The sequence below is a fragment of the Strix aluco genome, chromosome 1 (assembly GCF_031877795.1).
Source record: "Strix aluco isolate bStrAlu1 chromosome 1, bStrAlu1.hap1, whole genome shotgun sequence".
Lineage (NCBI taxonomy): Eukaryota > Metazoa > Chordata > Aves > Strigiformes > Strigidae > Strix > Strix aluco.
Window position 1 is genome coordinate 171,873,158 of NC_133931.1, and position 26,521 is coordinate 171,899,678.

The following is a 26,521-nucleotide window of genomic DNA, read 5'->3' on the forward strand; positions in this document are numbered from 1 at the left end:
AGATGCACACAGCTCCAGCAGCACAGGTATATCCTCCAGGCAATGCCAGTGGCAAAGGAGTAGGTACATTCCAAGGGTGAGGAGAAATAACCTCTTCTTCCATTAGTTTCCCAACATCAGTGCTGATGTTAGCTGGCGAGGTTCCCATGGCTCCATTTCAAATCAATAAAGGCACCAGGTGCTTTTGGATGGGCTCCTTAGTTTCTCCACTGCCTGTAGAGCAGCTCAGGGAGCCCAGCTCATAGCTCACACAAACTTCATGGAGACAGTAGGACGCAGGTGCTCAGCCCTCTCCCCCTCTAAAACCCCCAGAGCTGTAAGCACTGAGCCCCCTCCTCTCTCCACTTACCAACCTTCCCTGAAAATTTATGGTTTTGTTGGCCTCACAACAGTCTAGTTGTATCACACATGCACACAGCTCCCACCAAACCCAACGCAAGGTCTATATATATGAAGCAATGGCAGCGGTCAACATGCCACAGGAAACCCATCCTGACAGGCTCTGACACCTCACACAATTGCCTGAAAAGAGCCTTTTAAAGAAAAAAAAAAGATAAAAAGCAAAATTAAGGTAACAAAGAAAGTGGTAGAGCTTCAAGTTTTCTTTTATAAAAGACAAATCATTTATTGATTCAGTCCTTCCACTTGCAACCTCTTTGGTAACAGTCATAACACTTCCAGACTGGGAGAACGCAGTGGAAAGGCCCAGTTCTGACCCCTCGCCACTTTCAGAGCTCAGCGACCCTGACGTGCCTTGGTGAGAGGCCAAAAGCAGGTTTCAAAGCATAGCCGAGGACTTGGCTTCTAGGGACAACCCAAACCAGCCTACCATGACTTGTCTTGCTCGTGGGTGGCCCAGAAAGCAGCCCCAGCACCCCCAGGCAGAAGATGGCTTGGGATGGGGATGCATGTTGAGCCCTTGGTGTCAAGGCTGACTGTGAGCTGTGCCCTGGAAGGCAGCTTTGATGCACCTCTTGGGACCACCCGGACGTTGGCCAATGGGGCCGTCAACAAAGCAAGACTTGCCCGTTCCTGCGGTAGGCAATGACTTGCCCCAGTTGGCCCCACGCTGATGGACTAACCCAACCATCTCAGCCTCCCCCTCATCACACCATCCCAAAGAGAGTAACTGCTGTACTTGGAGTTAAAGATAAACATATATTGATTACACATGGTCATAAAAAAAAAAAAGTAATAATAATACATTTCCTAGAACATTACTTAAGATGCTTCTGAAAAGCATCCAAGCTTCCCCTCCCCTCCCCGCCTTCCCTTATCTATACAGAATAAAGTGCTTCATTTAGTTTGTTCACACTAGTAGAGCCACTGATACACTCTTAACTTGGCATGATTGGGCAACTGATACTGAATGCCGTAAAATACAGAGCCAAACACCAGACCTAGTTTTGAGGCAAGTGTTCGGGGTTTCATTAATTTCCTTCAAGTTCCATGCTATTGAGGTTGTTCTTACTCTTATTCTTTTCCTTTTTTATAATTATTATTTTCTTCCTTTGCAAGTTCAACCCAACTCCTGTCATGGTCACGTGTCACTAGGCAGAACTGCGTGTGGGGAAGCTCACTCCGTCCGTGTGAACAAAGGGCGTCTGTCCGTCCATCCTTCCCTCTCGACTTCTGGCAAACCAAGAGTTTAATCAGTGGAGTTGTCTAGCAGCGGATGCTCATCTCTATTGCACTGTCGCAGCCGTTCCCATCCACCGGCCGTTCATCCATCATCACCTTCCCACCGCGCTGGGGTTATGGCTGTGGTCCGAAGGGCCAGCAGTGCCTCATGGGCATTCTGAGGCTAACTGGTCTGTGCTACCAGGCTCCTGGGATATATAAACCAAAAATGACCCTCCCCACGTGACCCCCTCCCTCCCCAGAGTTCAAATGATGGGGGAAAAAGAAATTCAAACCCGGACAGGTCTGGGGTTAGGTGCATGGGCAGACTTGTCAGCCGAACATGGCATTGCGGCATATTCACAAACTGTGTAATGGAAATCAAGCCCCTCTCCACCCTCGCTGTCTGTTGAAGAAGGGATGCGAGAGATTAAGGTGCAAGAGTTAAAAACAAAAAAAAATTAAAATAAAACATAAAAAGCTTGAAAACAACGGACCCAACTCCCCCGCCTCCTGCCCCGTCTAACCCAACGGGTGCCAACAGGGCCGACTGGGATAGATGCAGGACAAGACACTGTGGGAGCAACTCGTTTGAACTCCTAATACATTAATGAAAACCAGACATGAAGAGACACTTGGGGCTGAGTGTAGACAAAAGGGCTGGAGGCCGTATAGGACACCTGGGAACTGCCCAGGCCTCAAGAGAGGGGAGGGAGCAGCAGGGATCTGGTTCTCCAAAGTGCTGTGTGCATGGTCACATCTCAACGTCTCCAAGTGGCTCTACGAGCAGGCTCTCGAAGGGGATTGGATGCAGCTGGGATCAGTCACTGGGCTTTCCGCTGGGCTTCTAGCCTCAACGAGGTGCTCTCATCTCACAGTGACGTCCAAGTGAGACAGGTCCTCACTGGGATAAGATGAACTGGGACAGGGACAGGGAAAGCCATCTCCAGGTGAGCAGTACAAAGGAGCACACGTTGGCGTGGGTGTTTACTTGTGGGGAGAAGTCCACCAGCCAGACAGGCTGATGGGCTCCATCACAGAAGACCATACAGGCAAGGTGAGGCCTCCTTGGGGTAGAGTGCTCCCATTTCGTCTCAAAGCCAAGTGTGAGGGGAAAGAAGCACAAGGGAGCCTGAGGGGATGGGATCTAGGAGGCAGCGGAGGAGGAGACAGCATGGACCACTCTACTGAGGCCCTCCAACACCTACAAGGTGCTTTTCTAAAGCAATCGTCTTCCAGTCTGGGTCATGGTCCCTTCAGAAAGCCAATGGCCCCAAGAGCTGAGTGCCCACATCCCTCATGGTTGTGTGTTTGAGAAGGCTTTGTGCCATCCCAAATAAGCCCCAGGGTCATGGAGGAAGGAGAGCAGAGAAGCCTTTGGTACCCATGTGAGACGGTCAATATGGCAAGGCAGCTCTGCCATAGCATCCTCCTTTTGCTCAAGGCAGATGGAGATGAGGGTGAACTCGCCGGTACTGATTGCGGTGCTGGGGGTCCACAGGACCCCAGCCAACACGAGGATAAAAGCAATCTGTTGCTCCAACACGCTCACATCCACAAGAGCAGCCAGCTTTCCAGAGGTGACAGGCACAGGAGGCAACACTCAGCAGGAGGGGACGCCAGTCACCTAACCCATCACCTCAAAGAGCACTCAGGAGAACAGCAGATGCTCCCCTGTCCTGTCCCTATCACGCTAATGCTCTTGCATGTCCCCGGTCAGCAAAGCCCCTGAGCACATTGCTGAATGCTCCCATCTCTGCAGGGACACCCTCAAAGCTGCCCAAGTGCTTTGCTGATTTGGTCCAGGAGATGAAGCACCAAGAATTCTTGCAAAGCCAGATATAGCTCACTGTCCCCAGCACGCTGCTATCACCCAGAACAAGGTGCAAATGAGAAAGGGCTCCTGAAGCCTGCTCAGTGTCCTCTCTTCCTTCCTGCCTACCAACAGCCCTGCTCACCACCTCCTCCATGACCTGACCGACATCCGCACACATCCACAGTGCCACTCTTGGGAGCAAGGCATCAGCTGCAACGCACCCCACCTCTTGGGTGGCACATCTCTGCCTGTGCTGGATGCTCTGCAGCCCCTGCAGCGGTCCCAGCTCTCCCCGGCCCTGAAGGGGACACTTTCCCATGCAGGGAGACCACATAGCCACGGCGAGGCACGACACCCCAGGGCAGAGCACAACAGCGAGAGACCCAGCTTGGAGCCCAGCGTCCCACAAAAAGGTAACAGCAAAGCCTTCCTCTTCGCCCCCGCCAGCACAAAGCCAGCCTGAATTAAGTGAAACCAAAGACCAACTCAACTTCAACAGACACAATGTGGCCAGAGAAGCACTAACCAATGCTATTGGGCATCACCAAACCAACCACAGGTCCCCGCAGGCCAGGGCAGGACAACTGCTGCCAACCCCACGGGGAGAGGCGAAGTTTGGGAGAGCGACGTGGGCAACAAGCTCGAGGATGGGATATCGTCATCAGGCTGAATGAGGTCTTGCTTTAGCTCTGAACCTTGCAATGGGACCCAACCTGGAGCTCACCCATCAGTCAGGGGTTTATTCAAATTGTTAAGGCACTATTCTGGGCTGATTCTGCTGAGAAACAGTGGAATCCTGCTCCTCTGTCCCAGGCCACCTTCCTGCCAGTCCCGAGGCCATGTGAGCTCTCCCAGGGACACCTCGCCAACCCCAGAGCATCCCGAAGAGCCCAGCTCCTGCTGGAATTAGCAGAAAGGGCACACCATAGCCCAGCTCCCTTAGGGCACCCCAAAAATGAACGGGCAGCAAGCTGCCAATGCCCCAAGATGCAACACCGGTGTTTGTGCTTTCACCTATCGAGGAGAAAAACCTGTCACGGGGAAGGAAGACGCAGCGAGAGCTGCTAATAAGAGCAGGCTGACGACTTTCCAACAGGGACATCTGTTCGCTTGCCGCAGGCCACCGGGGCCAGCAGACGGCGCCGGTGGGGGCTCCTCTGTGGTGCCCACCTCTCAACCTCTTGGGAAAAGAGCCTGAATTGAAAGACCAGCTTTACAGTACAGGGATTCAAGCACCACTAGCTAGATTTCGGCTTATTATAAATATCGAAGCGCCAGCAGGCATTCAATCGGCTAGCAAGCGGGCACGTGACGCCAGTGAGCTCAACCCCAGACGGCATGGCATCCTGCTCCTCTGAGCCCTGCCAGCATCCCGGCACGAAGATGAAGCCAACGCATGAGAAGGTAAAAGGAGGGCGACGCCTTTTACCTACACCCTTACGGACAGACTGTGGGTCCCCCGCCTCCGACACCTACGCTCCTCAGGGAGGGGCTTCCTCCTGCTCCCCCTCTCCATGGAGAATGACAGGTGAGAAAAAGGAAAAAAAAAAAACCAAAACAACCCCAAAATGAGGAGGGAGTGGGGTAGAGAGCAAGTGAAGCCTTGTCTTCCCAGGGGGAGGCATTCCCGAAGGGCAGAGCAGTCCGTGCGGGCGCAGAGCCGGGGTGGGGGGCACCTAGTTGTTGTTCAAATTTATCCTCCCTGCAGGAAACAGGGGAGGGGGTGGTGGTAGGTGAGGAGGGGGAGGGAGGGTCTGTGGAAGGGGATGAAGCAGCGGCAAGGGCAAGGGGGAGACACCAGGGCCGGGGGGCAGCGGGGCTGGGCTGGCAGCGGGTTGGGGGGCGGCTGTGTCCAAAGCCAAGGGGTTGCTGACACGGAAACATTTCTCCTTGTGGGCTTTGAGCATGTTGGAGAAGCGGAAGCGCTGGCCGCAGACGTCACAGGGGTACGGCTTCTCGCCTGTGTGGGTCCGGCGATGCCGCTTCATGTTGGGGCGGCTGGTGAAGCTCTTCCCGCAGATCTCGCAGATGTAGGGCTTCTCACCTAAGGATGGGGGAAGACAGGTGAGAAGCTGGTGACCGGACAGTCCCCCCAGAAACCCCACCCTGCCATCCACCCAAAGATACTATCCCCATCCCACCGCTCCTTCCCCGGGGGCGCCTGCCCGCAGGGGCTGGGGGCAAGGCAGGGAGCTCTCACCCGTGTGCGTCTTCATGTGCTCGTCGAAGTACTGCTTCATGTTGAAGTCCTTGCCACACCACTGGCACATGAACTGCTTGTGGCCGATGTGGATGCTCATGTGGGAGCGCAGCTGGTACTTGTACTGGAAGCGCTCGTTGCAGTTCTGCAGGGGTGAGAGGGGGGGATGAGCTGTTGATGAGCACCCAAAACACCCCTCACATTCCCCCCAAATCACCAGCATGTCAGAGCAGTGCAGAAATCACTTTTCTACACCACCACCACCCCCACCCCCCCCCCCACCCCGAAAAGAACCCAAATAAATGGCTTTTTGGCACAACTCAGCCAGGTTTGCAGGTCGAATGGGATGCAAGGTCCGGGCGCTGGAGGGACAGATCCCAGCATTGGACAAGTGTCATCATAAGGTTGGTGGAACGCTCAAACCAGGAAGGGATGCAAAGTTTGGAAAAGCATGGGAGCATTCCTACAGCGGCACTGGCACAAAGCACGGGGGAAGCCCCAAGAAGTGGGAGACCTTTCCCCAAATCAGCGTTTTTGTCCTTGTTTGAGAGGATGCAAGGTGGGGCAACACACAGGACCTTACCTCACATTTAAAAGGCTTCTCCCCAGAGTGTTGGAGTGAATGGACCTTGAGGGACATGCTGCGCTTGAAGGACTTCCCGCAGGTCTCGCAGGTGAACGGCATGTCCTTGGTGTGGGCTGAAGCGGAGAGAAGCAGGGTCAGCTGCCCTCCCCGCACCTCCAGCACCCATCTCCCCAAGTCCCGGCTGCTGCTCCCAGTGCGGACACCCAAGCCCAGCAAACCCAAAGCCATCTCGGGAAGATGCATGGCAGCAACATTTCAGGTACTCCCCTAATTGCCTGCCAAAACTCCCCATTTTTTTTGATCTCTTCGGTGCCTGCAAGCCCCAAGGACTCAACTGCTGATGCCATGTGCAGTTTGCTTTCCAAAGCCTGGCACTGGTGTGGTCTGGTCCTCTTTTACACAGGAAGGATGGTTACACTTCAGACCTCCTTTGATCGCTTCTGAGGCCTTTTTTTCTGGTTAAATAAAATAAATGAGATTCCCCAGCACCACGCCTGATTGCTCCAAACCCAGCACTGAGCATACATTCATCATTAAATACCAGGCCAAATTTCAATGCCCCTGCGTTGACGTGAGAAAGCTCACCCAGGAGAAAGCCCAGCCCTAAACTACCAACATGACAGCGACAGAAAAAACGCCCTTCATTGCCAAACTGATGGATGAACGCCCCTAATGAAATCTTCCCCTGGCACCGCTGCCTCCCACACTCACCAACCATGTGTTTGCGCACGTGGGCCATGGTGTAGAACTTCTTCTCACAGATCTCACAGGAGAACTTCTTCTCAGCATAGCCATGGACGATCTTGTTGTGCTCATGGAGGGACCAGAGCTTCTTGAACCCCTTCCCACACGTCACGCACTGCAAGAAGAGAGGGGATGGGTAGGGAAGCAGGGCAACATGCCCAGGACCACTAGCATCTTTGTTTTACCAGGCTATCAGCTTCATCCATTGAAAGGGGACATCACTGTGAAACCTACAGCTAAAACATCAAAAATCATAATGACCAGCAAGTCTGCTACAGACCTTGTCACTTCAAAACCTCCAAAACTCAAAATTTCTATCCATCGGATGAGGAAGGGATGTTCCGCTTCCCAGGGAAGGACGTGGCATCTCTACCAACAGCTGTATTAGGACTTGCATAAACAGCAGCTCACGCACCAAGGCCCTATTCCCAACTGGGGATTTTATTCTTGCACACAGTGAAGCCATTACATAAAAAAAAAAAACCCTCTGTGCATTAGAAGACTGCAAAGAATACAGGAACAAGGAGAAGCCCAATCCAGGGCAGCACAACTTCAGTCTTCAGCAGGTATTATGGATGCTTTACCACTAAATGACCAAATGGACCAAAATGGACCCAAAAACCAGCCCATCAGCACAAGCAGAACAACATGATGTGTAAAGTCTCCCCTGAGAAGTTATGGTAGAGATTTGCTTCAGCTCCACCAAGTTCAACGTTTCTCTGAGAGTTCAGAGGAGAAGCTCCAACTTTGGTGTGAGATCTGTTTGAAACCTGTGAGATCAGTTCAGTGCTTGGGGAAACACGGGAGGGCGAGGTCCACCCAGGAAACCACTGCTGGAGCACAGAGATGGTGGGAAGCACCTGGCCAAGGACCCTGCCAGGAGCCAAGGGTTGGACTCATCTTCCTCTTGGCCAACAGAGACAAAACCATCCATTCTCCTTCCAGGTGGGTTAAGAAAATACTTCATGCCTTGGAGGCATCTCACAACAGCACGGCTGAGCAGTACCAGTAAGCCCAAGTAAGGATTCCTCCAGTTTCTCCTCCTACCCAGAGGAACAGATGCTCATTGATGGGCTTCAGTCAAATTTTGCACCGAATGACACCATGGAAAATATACCATTATGCCATGCAGTCACCGTATCTCTCCATATATATATATTTAGGTGCCTGAGAGGCAAAATTAGGGTTGCAGAGGTATTCCCCCTACTCATCTTCTTTTTCTTGCCATGCTTGAATATCAACATGAGTAGTCTTCTGAGTTTTACTGTTCCTAAGTATATATTTACATGGATCAAAACAGTTTTATCTCTGCTTTAAGAGACATTTCAGGACAAATTCAGGACCAGAACCTAATATTAGAGACACATCAATATCCATTTTCTCCATTTGAAATTAAAAAGACTGCAGGGGAATTTTAAAATTAAAGGTAGAAGGAAAGCAGCAAATGCAGGAAAGCCCCCAGGCTGGGACCAAGCATCCTGGAGGGCTGAGCTCTGTGTCCTCAGTTACCACAAAAAAAGCATCACTCTAAATTGTGGAAGTAACATCCAAATGAGGGAAAAAAATGAGAAGAAAAATTCTCGCAGGCTAAGAGGAAAACCATACTGAAGCTGGCCAAGAAAGAGTTTGAGAAACAACCCAATAAAGCAAAGGACGAATCATTTTTCAGGCAGCAGAGGCAGGATGCCCGTTAGGGTGTCTGTGGGGCTGCAGATGGCGATGGGAAATGATCACAGGGAGTGAGATGAAGCCTAATACCTGAAGCATTATTGGTAAGATCTGGGGACAAAACAGGAAAAGAAAGCAGCAAACCCAAACTGGGTAAGAGGGATGGTCCCTCCACAGATCTGGTTAAAAAACCAAGAAATAAAGACTGTCTATTATAGGTACAGAGTAGAAAAAAATCACTTTTCCATCCAGCTATAATTCCATGGTATATTGATTGAGTTATTCAATATTATCAGAGCAAATGGAGTGAATTTGGCTATTTGTAAAATTAAAAACGCTCAACTAAGTGAGAGGTAATGGTTGGACTGGACGATCTTCAAGGTCTTTTCCAACCTAGACAACTCTGTGATCCTGTGACCCATGTTTTCTATGGAAAGTCACCACACGGGCAGTTGTGGTTCATCCTATTCAGAAATGACCTGGAAAAGGGATTAAAAGGGCAAAAAAAAAAAAAAAGCAGTGAGGTGACAGCCCCATGTTATCCATCAGAAAAGCAGATGAGGCTGAAGAAACATTCTGGAAAAAACCACTTTTAACTGCACGGACTTTACGATAGGTTCCAAAACAGCCACCACCACACAGGTATCGGAGTCGCACTCACCCATTCTGGAAAAAAGCATCCAAAGAAAGCAACCTCAGGGCTGTGAATTTTTCAGGAAGATGAACCAAAGCTCCTTCACCTGCTCGAGACGAGACCACTCCTGCCTCCGTATTCCTCACACGCCCTAACGCCGAAATCTGCTTCGCTCCCCATTTCACGTGGGGTGCCACTGGCAAAAGGCTCCAGTAGCACTTGGGTTGCGTTACCTTCTTCTAGGAGAGTGGCAAGATCATTTAAAATCCAGTCACTGGTGGGAAGGATGACGGGGAAAGCTCTCCAGAAGTTGGTATTTTTTTAATTAGTATCAGCAGCAAAACAGGTCGTCAGGGATTAGGAGATGGGTTGGAGGGGTCTGCAGGAACACACGTTTGCTGCTCTAATGGGATGCCTACCTATCCCCCCAAAATTGCACTGATTTAATGGAGTCAATTTGCAAATGCAGGAGCTCATTAGCATTAGGCGAAGGACACACCAAGCCTGAGCCACGCAGGGATGTCAAATGCATTTGGAAACTTGCTAATATGCAAGCTAAAGAGCACAAAAGGCAGATTAAAACCACTTTAACTCATGTCAGCAAATCTTTGAGTTAAGCTAAATTGGTTTCAGCCTGGGTGGGAACGGCTGGAGTGTGTGTCCATCAGGGTCTTGCAATGTTTTATCCATATTAACTCAAAGAAAAATTACTCCTCAAAAATTACTCTGTATTTCCACCCAGACAGCCAAGGGGAAGTCACAGTCCCCCAGCACAAATCCTCTGGTCCTATGACACCGTGGGACCCTCCCGAGCCTGAATACAAGTCACGGGTGAAGTAAGGTTCCCTCCCGTCTGCCATGCGCCAACCACAACATCAAAAATATTATCTGAGCATGAGCCCATCCCATGGTGTAGCTGGGTGGGATGTCCTTCATGGAGGGTGGGATGTCCCTCCCCCATTGGGATGTCCCATCATGGTTGTCCCCACCTTGGTGGGACATCCATCCCCAGTGGGATGCTCCACCTCTTGGTGGGATGTCCCTCTACCGGTGGGATGTCCCCGGGCCTGGCTCACCTGGATGTTCTTCTCGCAGTCGGTCTGGTGGTGCAGCAGCAGCTCGCTCTCGAGCAGGAAGCGTTTGCCACACTTGTCACAGATCTGCATGCGGCTGTGTGTGACGTTCATGTGCTTCTCCAGGTACCAGCGGTTGTTGAAGACCCGGGGGCACTTCTTGCATGGGTAGTGCTGCTTCTCCTCCAGCTTCACCTTCTGGCCCAAACCATCCTGTTCTTTTTTCCTCTTCCTCCCTCGCTGGCCTTCCTCTTCCTCCTCCTCCTCCTCTTCCACCTTGGCCATCTCCTGGGACCTGGTTGCCATGGCAGGTTTGGTGGCTTTGGATGCCCGGCTGCCTCTGCGGGGCTGTCCACCCTTTTCCCTTTTCACCTCTGACACATCTTCATCATCATCATCATCGTCCTCTTCTTCCGTTGTCTCCTCCAGGTCTTCCTCCTCGCTGTGCTCCTCCTCTTCCTCCTCGCCCACGTCCGCATCCTCCTCCTCTTCCTCCTCCTCCTCTCCTTCCTCATTCTCCTCCTCCCCATCCTCCTCCGTGTCACGCCCATCACCGTCAGGCCGCCCCATCACGGCCGCCTCACTGGCGGCTGCCTTCCCCTCCATGCCCTTGGAGACATTGAGGGTCTGGTTGTTGAGGTTTACCTCCACGATGATCTGCTCCCGGTTGTACGAGCCCTGGCTGTCCAGGTCCTCCTCAGACTCCTCACCCTCCATCTTACAGACAGCGCCTGGACCACCATCCTTCTCCTCCTTGTAATACTGCTTGGCTGGACCCGGGGGGAGCGTCCCACCACCTGCTCCGTCCTCCACCCGCACCGAGTAGGGGTCGTTGCCCTCCCGGGCGTAGATCTTGGGATGGGGGGCATCCACCTCCTGCTTGATCTCGCAGTAGTAGGGTGGGGGTCCGGCGCAGCTCTCAGCAGGCAGGGCCATGTCAGCGGCCAGGCTGAGCGAGCGGGTGTCGAGGAGGTCCTGGCAGGAGGAGGCAATATTGTTCATCTGCAGCACGGCAGCCGCGTTCAGCACGTCCTGCACATTGCAGGAGTTGACGAGGAGCTTGGAGGTGTAGATGAAGTTGAGGATCTGCTGGAGGCCCTGCGAGGTGAGGGCCTCCAGAGAGAGCTCCACACGCTGCAGCTGCTTGTTTTGGGTGAAGAGGGAGTGGAAGAACTGGCTGTAGGCCGCCAGGACCCCCTTGTGCGCCGGGAAGATGCTCTTGTGCTGCACCAGCACGATGTCCACGTCGCACAGGTCCGGCTGAAAGAGGCGCTGCTCGTTCAGTCTGTCCATCAAACACGTGAAGTGGAGGGCTACATCCTCCACCAGGGAGTACTCAGCTGAAGGGTAGTCAGTCGTTTTTTCGACTATCAGCTGGGGGGAGGAAGGAAATAAAGTCATTCAGAAGAGCTCTTTCCCCAGGAAAACACCCGCCTGGCCATGCCACCCATCCCTGGTCATGAATCCCAAGTCAGAGATGCCAGCTGAGAAGCTCCATGGTCAGCCCCAGCTTGGAGATGCCAACCAAGAAGCTCCACCACCAACTTGAGTCTGGGAGACTCAACCAAGGAGGAGAAAGCCCAATGAAAGGATGGGCCAAGGCACTCACTGACATCCTTTCAGCCTGGGTAGGCACCATGGCCACCCCACCACCAAGGAGGTCCAAAGCCTGGCTCAGCTGTCCACACTCGCGTGGAGATGCCGTGCAGGAGAGGGGATGCCTCAATCTCCTGAACCAGATGGAGACCCCAAGGGGGCATTTGCCCCACACAGAAAGCCAACTGTAGGCACCAGTTGAGATTTAACCCCCTAAATAGAAGGAAATTAGGATTGTAAACCTCCCTGCTTCTCCAAGATAATTACATAAAACACAGTATTCTCTTGCCGAATTACACCATGTGCTCTGACTCACATTAGCAGCTAACTCACGTTAGCAGCTAACTCGCTAGCTGGATTCACCGAGATGATTTATGTGCTTTTTAAATGACCATTTTAAATCGCCTGGGGAAAGGCACTACCTGGAAAAATTCAAATCGGGGAGCAGCATCCCCAGGCTGGGAAATGCTGTGACTGCCCACACTCCCCAGGCTGCGTTTGCTGGATATTTAATTTAGCTCACGTGTATTCTGCATGGTGCAGACCACCCCTGGACGTTCATCACCTCTCCTGGGGACACCCGAGCCCCAGGATGGGTTTGCCAGCTACATCCTAAATGCAAGGGATATCCCACGCCCTAAATCCCACACCCTGTATTAAAAGGAGGCGGGATATCCCCTTTCCCTCTGCTTCCCTTTGGCTTTCCATGCTGAACACCCAATTCATGGATGGAGACCGATGCAGCTACGTTAACACCCTCTCTTCCCACCATTGAGAGATGTGACCAAGGACGGGGTGTGGAACAGTGGCGGAGATAGAGGGTTTAACCTGCTGGGTTTATCCTACACCCCCTGCTCCAAAAAGTTTCTCAGCTCCCATTTTTTCTGGGACAAATGGCAGCTCTTGATCAACCCACGAATTCCAGCAAGTCATGTTTTGTTTGTCTTTTTTTCTTTTTGTGAGCCAAAGGCAAAAGCACACACAGACAAAAATGTTTGAATAATAAAAAAGGGTGTTTTCTTCTCTGTTTTCTCAACAAGCAAAAAAAGCCCTTCCCCCTTTCTGCCAAAAGTTTTCATTTTCATTGAATTTCTGCTCCACCACCAACCCACCCACCCAACCGGGTCGTCAGCTTTGCATGGTCCCAATGGCCCTGGAGAGCCCCAGCATACACTTGCACCCAGGGAAAACCAGGAAAAACCAGCTCTTCTCCAACCTCTTGGCTCTTGGCAGCCTGGAGTAGGGCAACGAGGTAGTAAAAGAGGAGGGTTTATATATATATATTTATAATTTTAAAAATGTTTCTTCTATTTGATATATTCATGTATATATATTTAAACTCTTTATATATTAATACATAAATACGTAAATATATAAACACTCTTTATATATATATTTGCTATAAAATGCTGCATCCCAGCTGGAACATCCATCCACCCCCAAATTTCCTAAGCCTCGCGACTCCCAAGGACATTTCAATGAGAGGAACTTGGATGGCTCGGCCCCCCCAGGCGCATAGAAAACAAATCATGATATAATAAATATTGAACGCTGAAGAGACAGCAAGCTTTCAGCAGAGCAGTTTGCTGTTTGCCAGGGACTCTCCTGCTTTGCTTTCGCTATGAAAAAACTGAATTCAGGTTTTTCCTCCTGGGATCCATCTCACCTTGCTCCCAATATAGCATGCCCCAAGCTCAGCAGAGCCACAACCGTGGACAAATGGGTGCAAAACAGGGGGAATTGGGTCCACCAGGCAGCACTGCCCACGCACAGCCCAGCCTGGAAAACAAAAGCTGTGTTTTTTGCTCTGGACCGAGGTTTTTTGGCAAAAGGGGCTGACCCCTCACCCAGCACCAAGGCTTGCCAGGCGCCTCTAATCAGTCCCAGCAGCAGCGAGGACAATGCGTGTCTTGGCCGCGTCCCGTCAGTGACTTCAGCCCGGGCTTGTCAGCGGGAGGTTTTTGCTCTTTATTGCTATCAGATGCTTTTTGTGAGCTTGCCCAGAGCTGGAGCCCCAGCTAAGACGAGAGGTGCCTGCCAGGGTGAGATCCCAAGAAAGACCCCAACTTGGCCCCGAAATACCCCTCTGGCAGCTCCTGTCCCTGTAACTCCACCGGAGTGGAGAAGCCCAATTAATCAGGATTAATAGGAGGGTTAAATCCATTACTGTTCCACTGGGAAAACACAAATATTTTAAACATATATATATATATATATAGGAAAAAAAAGCCCAAACATTTTTTTAAATATTTAAAAAAATTAAAAAATAAAAATCACAGCTTTGCTCTTTTCCACCTCGGCCCTCTGGGTCAGTTCAGCCCCACCAGCAGCCCAACCCGGCACTGCAGGAGCAGGTCACCCATCCCATCTCCATCCCGAGTCTGGACTTGGGGTGCTTGCAGGGTGCATCAAACCGAAGCGAACCCTAAAACCGCCAGCCCCCACCATGCACCGCTGAACTCCGGGCAGGGCTCTGCCATCATCGGCACGGAAAAAAAAAAAACCACGTAAAAATTATTCGAAAGCAGCGTGGCTGCGAAGTCCCCACCCCGAGGGGACGGCGGTGCCTCCAGACAGCCCTCCCTGCCCTGACGCTGCCCTCCGGCTCTATTTTAAGAGTGTTTTCAAGCGGCGCTGCCAAAGCCCCATCCAAAAGGGCCAGCAGGACGCGAGGGTGGCTGGAGGACGGGGAGGATGCTCGGAGCGACGGGGGGACCAAGGGATGCGGGTCGGCTGAGCCCCGATGGCTCGGGGTGCGAGGAATAGAGAAGAGTGCTATAGGAACAGTGGCTGAAGGAGATGGTGATGCTCGCTGGATGGGGGCAGTCTCTCTCCAGCAAAGCCACCAAAAATCCTGCTGTAGGAGATGGAGCCCGAGCACAGCCCCACTCCCTTTCCACCCACATCCCCCTGTGTGCCTCAGTTTCCCTAAACAGCCACACCAACACGCCATCACCTCCCTTGAAAGGAGGCTGCTGCTGGATTTAAAACACTGTGCTAAGATAAAATGCTACTTATCACAGAATCAACAGAACCATCTCGGTTGGAAAAGCCCCTGAAGCTCCTCCAGTCCAACCATGAACCTCACCCTGACCGTTCCCAACTCCACCAGATCCCTCAGCGCTGGGTCAACCCGACTCTTCAACCCCTCCAGGGATGGGGACAATCTTAGCAGGTATTAAGAGTCAGATCCCTAGATGCTCCTGCAGCACTAAAACCCCCTGAGGGACCAGTAGGTCAGGTCACCCTGGATATATTTAAATACTCCAACCTGCAGCCCCCCAGAAGACCATCTCCCACATTCACCATCCTCGCGATTTACTTATTTATAGCCATGTCTGTTGCCCTCATCACTGGAGCACCAAGGACCACAAGTACCTCTCTCATGTATTAGCACAAGGACGGGGTTTTGGGGGAATAAAAAGCACATTTAGGTGGCCACAAGCCCCTGCTTCACACCAGGCAGAGCGGTTGGACCAGCTAGCCGCGAACGAGTTTCCATTCAACACAAAATTTGGGGATTTCCTTAAGATTTTTCACCCCCAAAACTCCCATGAAAAACAGCAATCTGCTTTTCCATATCATTTGCAACCACCACTTACCCTTGACCTTCAGTACTAAATTGCATTAAGGAAAGCTGCTTTAATAAGTAGCTGAATCTGATGTTAGCACTTGCTCCTCAGAAAACCCCCCATGTCCTACTCTCAATTTGAACACCGGGTGAAAGAGCTCGGCTGAAACTATCTAATGCCAAAACTTGACTTTTGCTAAAGAAAGAAACAACATTAAAAACCTTCTTTTTACAGATTATTTCAAATGATACAAAGGTGTATCGTTAGAAATCCCAAAGACGTCTTGTGTTTTCAGTTTTAATCCTCAGCCCCCTACAATTTGTCCTCTGCTTTCAGGACCCTTGGATGAAACCTTCAGCCCTTCCTCTGTAGTTTTGAGCCCATACAGGGTTTTTTTAAGGACGATGTGATGCTCGTGTCTTCCCACGACTCCCAAAACCAGGACGCACCAGGATAAAGCTGCCCCCGAAGCAGCAGCACTGCCTGGACTGTACACGCATTGCCAAAACCACCCATTTTTGGACCATGGCCATGCATGGAAACCTGGCAGTGGGGTAAAACACGTCCCAACGCACCCTTCGCTCACCTAGCGCCTATCCTCACCGCTCCGCTTGCCGTCGTCTCCCTCTCTGGGGAACTCTCCCATGGGTGCTTTGCCCTCCCATGGCACGGGACCGTGCCGGGGAGGGGGGGCCGTTTGTTCACTTCTCCGATGGGTATTTTTATTTAATTAGGAGAGGGTTGTCCGGAAAAACAAGCAGGAAGGGAAAACAATAGCTCGGCCGCAGCCCCGCCTGGCGAGGCGCCGGCCGACAAGGCCCCAAGCGCCCACCGCCCGCATCCTGCCCGCCGGGACGCTGCCGGCGCTGGATCGGGCGCACACCGGGGATGAGCCCACCCCAGCTCTGGAGGCCGGGGATGGCCACCTCCTTTAGGATGGTGGTGACACCATCTCAAGTGGTGATTTTCCCCTATGTGCTGTCTAAAAGGCTTGAGGCTGCCCAAAACAGAGCCATATGCAGGCTTCGGGGAGAGGAAGCGAGGGGCAGGGACTTGGCTCCCAGAGCCTGTCCCAACCCAGGGTGTCGGGCACCCCAAAAACCACCTCCCAGCATCTGTGCAAGTGAAAAAAACCATTAGCCCGGCTGGGGGACAGTCAGATGTTTCCCAGGCTTTTTTTTTTTTTAATTCCCTTTGGTTGTTTTTTTGGTTTTTTTAATAGCATCCAGCATTTAGAGGCTTCAGCTCAAAGATGCTTTTCCAGGGAGCAGCCTGGGAAGTCGGCAGCAGCACCAGGCCCAGTGGGAACGTCCTCAGAGCAAGAGAACGGGAACAAATCTTTCCCCCATTCCTGTCCCCTGGCAGCCACGGAGCCGCCTCTGCAAATGGGGAAAAGGTTCATTCAGGCTTTTCTTGTAAGCGCCCCAGCCACCCGTGGCTTGGGGAGACCGGGGTGATGAAGTGGGACGAGCAACATAAGGCTTCACCCCATCAGGAGCAGGTGCTGGCTTCCCAGCAGCACAGCCCATGGAGGGTTAATGGCTGGTTGCTTCCTTTTTTTAAAAAAAAAAAAAAAAAATTTTGCCAACCACTCTGGGATCTTTCTCCTTTTCTTTTACGCACAGAACTGCAAAACCACAATGATGCTTTGCAAGGATGGACGGACAGGTCAACCCTGCCATCCCTCCCTCCCCATGCCCAAACTGGTCCAGGGAGGTGACACTGCAAAGCTGCTCCCAGGGGATGCCACCACCACCGTGATGGCATCGGGGACACCATCCCTCCGTTCCACCAGGGGTGATGGCAGAGGCCATCACCAAGCCCCAAGATCTTCTCAGTAACCTCAGTGTCTGTCCCAACACACGCAAAGGCAAGCACCGTCCCCTGCGCAAACACAGCCTCCCTGCTGCAAAAACACTGAGGCTTCAGCCTGGCACCATGTTATTTTCAGACCAGGACAAGCCCCAATCCCTCTTGCTCTGGAGGGAAAGCAGAGGCACCGAAGCCAGGCTGGACGCACCCATCCGTCTGTCCGTAGCCCCTCAAGTCACAGTCGAAACAGGTTTCTTTGGGTGCAGCTCAGTTCTGACCCGACACGTAGTACAAAAGCTGTCCGGATAACTCAAGGTCTGTGCTAAGCCCGTAGCAAGGTCTGGGACTAAACCCTGAACGGACGCTGCTGGATTTCAGCAAAGCCGGCATCCTCCTGGCAAACACCGAACGCAGCCAGAGCAGTCAAGCCATGGGGTCCCCGCCAGTGCCTGGCACAGCTAGTGACACCCGGCTGATGGAGATGTCCCCGAGCCACTGCCCTGGCACAGGAGCAGCCAGCGGGATGGGATGCTGACCTCCCGTCCAGGGGATGCAGGACCTCCCACAGAGTCACTGCTGGGGTGGAAGAGCCCGGGGGACAATCACACACACGCAAAGCCACTGTCCTCCTCCCTCCCCTGCCCGAGAAAAACAAGCGGAGGAAAGATCGAGGGAGGAAACGAGGACAAAACCCAACGCTGACCTCTTCAGCCGGGCTGTCGGCCAAGTGGCTGCACCAGGGGCCAGCTCCGGAGCGCTGCCCAGGCCAGCGTGAGCCACGCGAGGCCGGGGAGAAGGCGAGCATCATCCCCTCAGGACCCTACGGGTGTCCCCAGTGTCACCAAGGGAGGCGATGGATACAGCGGGGCAGATGGTGTGCTGAGCCCCCCGTGGCTCATCGGATCCCCGGGAACCCCCAATTCACCGCAGGGAGCGTGGACGGGTGAAACGGGGCAACCACGCATCGCTTGTGTGAAGCCGGCGTGTCCCTGAGCCAGCCTCACACCCACACGTGGCCACGCAACGGCCAAGAAGAGGCCGAGATCCCCAGAAAGCAAGGAGGAGGGATAACCGAAGCCTCCCTTCCACACACTGCTGAATGAGGCTGGCACCAGACGGCAGCATCCCCCTGTCTGGCTCCACGGTGCCCATCCCTGGGGAAGCCACCATGACCTTCCAGGTGGGTCAACAGCGAGATGGGATATGACACCTCCAAGGTTTGCCCCACACCTGGCTCCCATCAGACCCTAAAACCATGGTGTTTTCTAACCCAACTCCAGACCACAAGACTGCCAGAGAGGTCGCACGTCTCCCAGCATCCTGGGCAGGGCTTTCCATCCCAGAGCATCCTCTCCAAACCCTGGCTCCACCCTGAACTAAACCCTGACACTGACCCCAGGGATGGTTCCCACATCCAGCTCCATCCTAAACTCAACCCTGACTGGGGATTTTTGGGAAGCACCAGCCATTCTCCTCCAGTCCAGCCATCCTCCCTCCCCAACGCTTTAACGTTTTTATGAACGTGCATTAAAATGTCTTATCTTTATCACGGCTGTCCAGCAAATTCAGCAGACTGGGGAGCAGGGCTTTAACTCAGGCAGGGTTTTAGCAGCCCTGGCTCCAGGCAAAAGATAGAGTCATAAAAATAATAATTAAAAAAAGACAATTTATTGTAATTAAGTCCTCTACGCATCATATCTGCACCGCCACAGCCAGTCTTTCCCCATATCCGAAGTCCTCCCAGGTTTCACCATCAGGAGAGGCAGCGAAAGCACCAAGGTTGGCTGAAGAGGGGACAGCATCCCCGAAGGACACAGGGACAAGTCCCCAGACACAGGAAACCCAACAGGGCCAGCCCTGCCCTGCAAATACCACTCCAGCAATGCAACATAATGTATTTCCTTTAGAAATGAGAGGAAAAATTAGGGGCAGGTGGCACAGAGCCTGACCCTGAGCTCATCCTCCCCACCGGCATCTGCTCCTCCAGCCTTTTGGGGACCACTGATCCCACGGGAAGTCAGAGGACACTTAGGATGCAAACCACGTGGGGGACCTGGGAATCCCCTTTTTCGGGGTCACACAAACATGTCAGCAAAATAAAAACTTCAGCTCTTGCTCTTCCCAGAGAGCACTTTGTCACAGCCATTGCCATACCCCCATCTAAAAAGGCTTGAACACAGCAGCGCAGGAGAGCCCTGAGCTTTCTCCTCCAGCTGGAGTGAGGATGGGGAAATCAGAGATTCCCCCAAAACCTTCACAGACCCTCTGATGTTTTGACACATTCAGTTCATCCGCAAAAGGTTTCTCCCCATTTTTTTCTTAAGCACGAAAATCTGCATCTTAAAAATAAGCAATATTTAATCGACTCGCAGGCAGCCTCCTGCTTCTACCTCCCTTTTACAAAGAGGGTGTCTCCAAAGGCAGCAGCGGGTTATTTTTATGACGGGGGTGACATGCCTCTCCTCCAGACACAAGACACAAATACAAGGCTGTTTATCTCGCCCGACTCCGGCGTTTGCCTGGTAATAACCTAACGCGCCGTTAATTCCTCGTGGGGAGAACAAAGCTCTGCTGTGAAGCCAAGTCAGGCAACGACGGGGACCCTCCGGCCGCCCTGGCAAAGCCCCCGGAGCGATGCTTAGCCCAGCCGGCATCCTCAGGGAAACTCTGCGGCCAGAGCCAGAACGTTGCACCCAGCAGTTTCACCCCAGATCCAGGAAAAAAAAAAAAAAAAAAAAAAATCCCTTAATATCTTTCCAAGGAGGATTTTTGCTGTGTAAAGCAAATTTTCCTCTGGTTCTTGCTGAGGCCGGGTGTGGAGGAGAGGTTGAATTCCCAACTTTTCCCCTTCTTCCTCGCAGCGCTGCCGGCTCGGGTGGGCTCTGGACATCTCCATCCCCACCTCGGGGCACAAAACGCTCCCCAAAACCACCCGGTGCCTCCCCTAGTCCAACTCCAAGAGGTCTCCACCAGCATCTCCCTCTGCAGGGGATGCAGGGGAGGCTTCAGCAGCCGATTTTGTGCCAGCAGGAATTTCACAGGCCAAGCGCAGCTGGGCAGCACGAACCCAAACCCGACTCCAGTTACCCCCAGTATCGGAGCTGGGGAGTGCCAAGCCCCAGCCCGGCATCCCAGTCATCAACTCACGCGCCGGGTCAGCGTCGTTTCTTTTATTTTTCCAAGCTTGCCCTTCCTTCCCCTTACCGAAAGGCCACTCAAACGCCTCCCGGGGTGTTTTTACGGGCACGGAGCCATCGCTGGGGCAATCGCAGCCCCGCACTTTCGGGGATGGGGGAAGCACCAGGGTACCAGGACGTGGTCCCTGGGCACAGCACATCGCCAGGGATTTCCCGTCTTGCATCTTCCTGGCTCAGGCCTGGTCAAGGCTACAAGTCAAACTAACCAGGCTCAGGCCTGCAAGTCAAAACTAACCCCCCCAAAAGTCCACCAGCTGCTAAAATAGGTCAGTGCTGCAGGCGAGAGCCCCGGCCGCCAGGCTCCCGGTGTAACCAACCTCCCTCTGTTATTATTATTATTTTTTAAGTGCATGCACAGAAAATCCCTTCGCAAACCCGAAGGATGGTGGGATGCTGCGCCCTCCCCGTGCCACGCTCGATCCTCCGCGGTATCGGGGTGAGCCCAGCATCCCCCTGGTCCCCCTGGGAAAAGGGGGCGCACGGCTGGAGCAGGGCGGGGGGATGGAGGCGAGGAATTAGCAAAATGAAGGAGTCATCCGGGGAACAAAAAGGGCCAAGGAAGCGTCAGGCTGCTGCTGCGCTCCCGCAACGCCACCAAATCCGCCGGCCTGGGCGACCTGGAGGCTCGAAAAGTTTCCCCCCGCCCCCGGCCCCTCCAAATCTTCCCGGTGACCCCCCGAGCGGGAGCCCTGACGGGGGGGGGGGGCTGGGCCCCACAACCTTGGGGGCGCTGAGCCGCAGGGCCTCCTCCACTCGGGGGGGGTCAGGCCTCGTTGCACCGCCCCCCCCCACCCCCTCCCTGCACCCCATCACCCCCCGAGACACCCCCGGGGGGGGGGGGGGGGGCGAGCCCAGCCCCGCCGCGCAGCCCCTCACCCCCTGCAAAAAGCGCCTGTTCATGGCTGTGCGCTGAAGGGGGGGGGACACACACACACAATTTTAATGCCATTTTGACCAAATGCCAAACCCTCCCACCCCTGCACAACAAGGGGGGGGGGGGGGGGGCGCGCAGACCGCCCCCCCCGAGCCGCTGGCAGCGCAGCACCCGGCGCGTCGCACGGGCGGGTCGCGCTGTTTGTGCCCCCCCCGGCCCCCCCAGCAGCCCCTCCGCGCACCCCCGGCCCCCCCCGCCGAGCCCGCAGCATGCCGCCGGCTCGCCCATGCAACACCCCCCTCCCCGGCCCCTGCAAGGATTTGGGCAAGTTTCGGAGGCCTTTGCAAAGTCAGCAAAGCCCCGGGAGCGCGAAGAAGCGAAGGGGGGAAGGGAGAGAAAGGGGAAAATAAAAAAAAAAAAAAAAAAAAAAAGAAGAAGAGAAAAGGGAAAGGGGGAGGTTGCAAGCTCTACCATTTTGATGCAAAGGTCTCCGCGCAAAGGAGTCCCGGTCCTCCTCCGCTTGCCTGGGATTTTTGCTCTCCATGAAAAAAAAAGAAATGTTGGGTTGGGTGGTTTGCTGGGTTGGTTGCTTTTTTTTTTTTTTTTTCCTTTTTTTTTTTTTTTTTGCTGTCTTTTTCGCTGCTTTTTTTTTTTCCTGCCTTTTGGAGGAGGGGGGGGAGGATATTACCGCGCCGCCGCTGCCAGCCCTGCTTGCATGCCCCGTCCCTCTTTTCCTTTTTTCTTTTTTTTTTCCTCTCCCCCTTTTTTCTTTTTTTTTTTTGTTCTTTTTGCTTTTTTTTTTTTTTTTTTTTTTTTTGTTCCTCTCCTCCTTCTCTTCTTCACCTCATCCTGCCCATCGCCATGTTAGCCCCTTTTGGAAAGACGGAGGAATGCGGAGCGGCGGCGGCTCCGGCTGCCAAGAGCCCCGGGGCCGCTGATTGGAGCCGCCGCATCAGATGGGGCCGCGGCTGCCCCTTTAAAGAGACAGGCTCCCCGCACCGCCCCCCCCGGCCCCCGCCACGGGGACACCCCCACACTCCCCCCGCACCCCCCCCCCCGGCCTACAGCCACCGCATCCCCCGGGGACATCGGCTGTACCCCACTGGGGGGAAACTGAGGCACACGGAGGGACCACCCCCCCCCCCCCAAAAAAAAAAAAAAAAGCAGCAAGAACTTTTGGGGCAGAAAAACCCAATTTGGGGAGTTGTGGGGTGATATCGGTTTTATTAAAAAAGGGGATTTTTGGAGCGTTCTCCTGCTGTGGGGAGGAAATGAGTTTTCCCCACTGGCAGAGGCAGATGGGGGACGGGGTTAAGGCACATTTCATTTTAGGAGGGGGGTCTGATGGGTGCCCATGAGCTTCCCCCAAACCCCCTCAGGCCCTGCGACGTGATGTGTGGGGCACAGGCAGCCCCCAACCCCCTGAAAAATAAATCAGGGCTTCATTATTTTGCCCCCAGCACTGCTTGGATCTCCCCGATGCCGAGTCGGGGGTGGGTTTGAGCATCCCAACGCCTCCCCAGCCTCAGCTGGGAGCCGGGTCCCCCAAAAACCCTCATGCTGGGGACCGAGGGGGCAAAGCTGGAGCAGCCCCAGGGGATGCGGTGTGGGTGCCACAGTGCTCCCACTCCTCTGACACCAGGACAGGCTCTGACCCCAGGGCAGAAGACCCACGAGGTGCCCAACCTCGGCCCATTGGGATGGGGACCACCTCCGAGACCCACTTCTGCCGCCGCCGCTCATGCAGACGCCATCCAAAATGTCAAGGGCAAATGAATTCCCTTCTACCACCCTAAAAGCAAAGGGCATTGGCCGCGCGACAGCAGGCCGCAGGCATCCCTGGAGCCCCTGGGCTGCTCCATCTTCACATCTTCATTCCACCTTCCCGGCTCTTTTCCTTTTCCTAACCACTCCCTTTTGCAGACATAAATGTGGTAACGTCTTGCACTTGTTTAGACTCTGCTTCGGTTGCTGTGCACATAACTTCTTCCAGATGCGTACAGCTCTTTGCATAATGTGGCTGTAGCCATGTCCTGCTTGGGCCGGGTTTATTTAATATCTTTATTTTTTTTTTTAATGCCCTTTCTTGATCTCAACCCCGCTCCGCTCTGTAGGAAAAAATCCTGGCTGATGGCACCAGCACTTCTCCCCTATCAGAAAGCTTTTTGTGAGATGAGTGTTTGGCCCGTCCAGCATGCCTTCTACCCTGGAAACTTTTCCAAAAGCTACATAAGCTCCTGGAAAACACCCGGCTGACACGCAGCCAGCACAGGGTGAGGGTGAGATGAGGCCGGAGGTGGGAGCTGGGGATTTAAGCTCTGTTCTGGAGCCCAAATCTCTGCAGCACCTTCATGGACATGGCAGAGGGGACCAGGGAGCTCCAGAGCTTGGCGTCCTCGTAGCCCTGAAGCCTGCAGGTCTGCAGGGAGAGGCGGGCTGGGGATGGGCAAAGCCCTGACACCACTCTGGTGGGCTCACCATGAGGTCCTTGCCTTTTGGGGGGTGCTGAGCCCACCCATCACATGGAAACCTGGCCTTTGTCATCCATAGTTTTTAATTCCTGAGGTGGGAGAAGCCACCAATGCAAGGGGGAATGTCCTGGATGGGGCACAACTGATGACGCATTTGGGTGAAACACTTTATTTGAGGAGGGTGAGTACAGCAATGTTCCTCAGAGATGAAACACACGTGTTTTCACTGGCCACAACTACCCACAGGCTCACATGGAATTTGCCAAAACAAATTCCCAAAGCTCCCAGAGAAACCCACTCAACCCAGTTTGATGGGATCCTACTGTCATGGTTTAGGCCCAGAGGGCAACTGAGCACCATGCAGCCATTCACTCACCCCTTCCCCCCAGTGCTGGGAAGAAAAAGGAATGAAACGAAAGGCTCAGGAATCAAGATAAGGACAGAGAGGGGTCTCTCACCCACTAAACAGTCACAGGCAAAAAGGCAGGCTCCTTAGGGGAAGAAAAGAACATCACTTTAATTCAAGCACTAACAAAACCAACAGACAGAATGGGACAGTGAGAAGCGTTACTGTATCTTAAAACACCTCCCCCCACCCCTCCCTTCTTCCCAGGCCCAGCTTTATTCCCCATATCTCTACCTCCTCCCCCAGTGGCACAGGGGCACCATCGCTAATTGGCCCGGCCTTGGCCAGAGGTGGGTCTGACTTGGAGCGGGGGGAACTTCGAGAAGCTTCTCCACCGCTGTAGCCCCCTCCCCTGCTACCAAAAACCCCACCACACAAACCCAGCACACTACCCAACCTGTTTTGGTGGCTTTGCTGTGTAGGACAGGCAAGTTGGTGTTGTGTGTGACTGATGCAGCACAGGGGCTGTCCTAGCCCACTTAGGCCACCTCTTCTTCTGCTCCTCATCCCACTGTGCAAAGGCCAAGCAGGGTGAGACATAAAACGCTTCCACATAGGTTAAGATTAACGAGGCACATGGATCTCTTGTGGGAGCTTATTTTCTTCAGCTGCTGGGATTTCTGAGGGGGGGTGACTCCAAGGTCTCGGTGCCTTCATGTAAAGATCTGGAAGGTCTGGAGTCTTTCTGGGAGACAGCTCCATCATATCTCACATAGACACATCACTGGGGAGAATGACCAGTAATGGGGTGATGGGGGGCCAGCTCACCATAGAGGGATCTTGGCGTTCGGAGTTCAGTCATTGTTAGGGAACAGGTTCTCCAGCAAGAGGGGAACTCAGGACATGGAGAGAGGCCTTGGTGACACGGAAGAAGTGCTAGGTGTCCTCCCCACCTCTCCCCAGCAGTGTGGTGCCAACAAAAGAGACATCTCCTGTAGCTTTCCCTCTTCCTTTCTCTCACTGTGCCATGAGATAGCAACACAGTGACTCCACAGAGTCGTAAGGGGTCTTAAAATGAAGTACCAGCCACAACCATACAGGGACTGGAAAACATTTAGGGAAACCAGGAGAGGTTCATATTTCCTTGGTATAACTGATCCCTGATGTTTCAGTTTGCATTTCCATAGCTTCGGTCTTCTCCAAAAGAAGTGTCATCAAGGACAAGGGACAAGAAGAAAGCTGATACCCTGTAATAGCTCAGACAGCTTTGAGTTGTGAGAACCTGCACAAGAGCCTGAAGGTATTTAAGACATGTAGACGTGGCACTTAGGGACATGGTTTAATGGTGGACTTTGCAGTGTTAGGTTAATAGTGATCTTAAGGATCTTTTCCAACCTAAACGATTCTATGATTCTGCAAAGAACCAAGTAGACCCGGGAGGTTATCTCCGAGGTGGTACCACGTTCTCTCGCTAGCTCTGCCTGCCTGGGCTGGATTCACTGCTCTAAGGGCAACAACCATGCTCTGCTGAGCATCTTCTGTAGGCTGGAAGTCGCATGGATAGATGCTCCAGGAGATGCACTGCCTTGGTGTCCACCCTTCCTGAACCTGCGCTGAGCCCCCAGCACGTCAGGGCATGCACGTGCTTGGGTAAAGCAGGAGGTGGAAGAGCCCTCCAGATTGCCATGGCCTCACCCATGGGACGTAGGACTGAGGCTGGGGACAGGGTCAACCCTTTGGGGATGCATCATGGGCTTGGCAGCTGGCTTCCACTCAGCAGCTGGTGTTCTGAGCAGGCATGTGGATCGTGGAAAAGAAGGGATCAAATCAGGCCAAGAGAAAGAGAAGGAGAAAAAAAAAAAAGGGAAAGCAAGAACATTCCTGGAGGCTCTCTGGCCTCTCTCCCTCCAACCTCCTGAGAGGAGGAGAAGGAGGAGGAGGAGAGAGACAAAACAAAAGGCACGAGAAAAGAATGACCCAAAGTAGCATTAACACAAAGGTTGCAGGCTCCCAAGCAAGCAGCGTCGTGATGCAACAGGGCAGGCCCCTTCCCAAAAAGCCGTCAGCTTTTGGAGCCCCCGGGGTCCCTGCAGAAAGCGCTGCCCTTTTACGGCCAGGCAAGGAGGGCCGCGGAGCGGGAGCCTGCCCTACTAAGGGAAAACGTCTCCCGCTTAGTGTTTGCAACGAGAACACCCACAGTGTGAGTACAGACAAGCTCACAAAGGACGACTGAAATACTGCTGCTTTGTGCTGACCCCAATTATTCTCTTTTTTTTTTTTCCCCCTCTTTGATTTTTCACTTCTGCCTCCAA

The 26,521-nt window shown here is 53.3% G+C and overlaps 1 protein-coding gene across 1 annotated transcript; it reads right to left on the reverse strand.

Moving 5' to 3' along the window:
• Positions 1–587: 587 nt before the first annotated feature.
• ZBTB47 (zinc finger and BTB domain containing 47) lies at positions 588–22,315 on the reverse strand. The gene is made up of 6 exons (XM_074845663.1): positions 21,864–22,315; positions 10,345–11,715; positions 6,934–7,081; positions 6,220–6,335; positions 5,637–5,781; positions 588–5,480 (listed from the first exon to the last, which is right to left on the reverse strand). The coding sequence occupies exons 1-6, from the start codon at positions 21,864–21,866 to the stop codon at positions 5,113–5,115; spliced, it is 2,151 nt and encodes a 716-aa protein (XP_074701764.1). The 5' UTR covers positions 21,867–22,315; the 3' UTR covers positions 588–5,112.
• Between the last annotated feature and the right edge of the window lie 4,206 nt (positions 22,316–26,521).

Coding starts and splice junctions, on each gene's coding strand:
- ZBTB47 (XM_074845663.1), bottom strand. Junction 6,336..6,933: donor CGTGCGCAAACACATGGTTG/GTGAGTGTGGGA, acceptor TCTCCGCTTCAG/CCCACACCAAGGACATGCCG. Junction 5,481..5,636: donor GCACATGAAGACGCACACGG/GTGAGAGCTCCC, acceptor CCCCATCCTTAG/GTGAGAAGCCCTACATCTGC.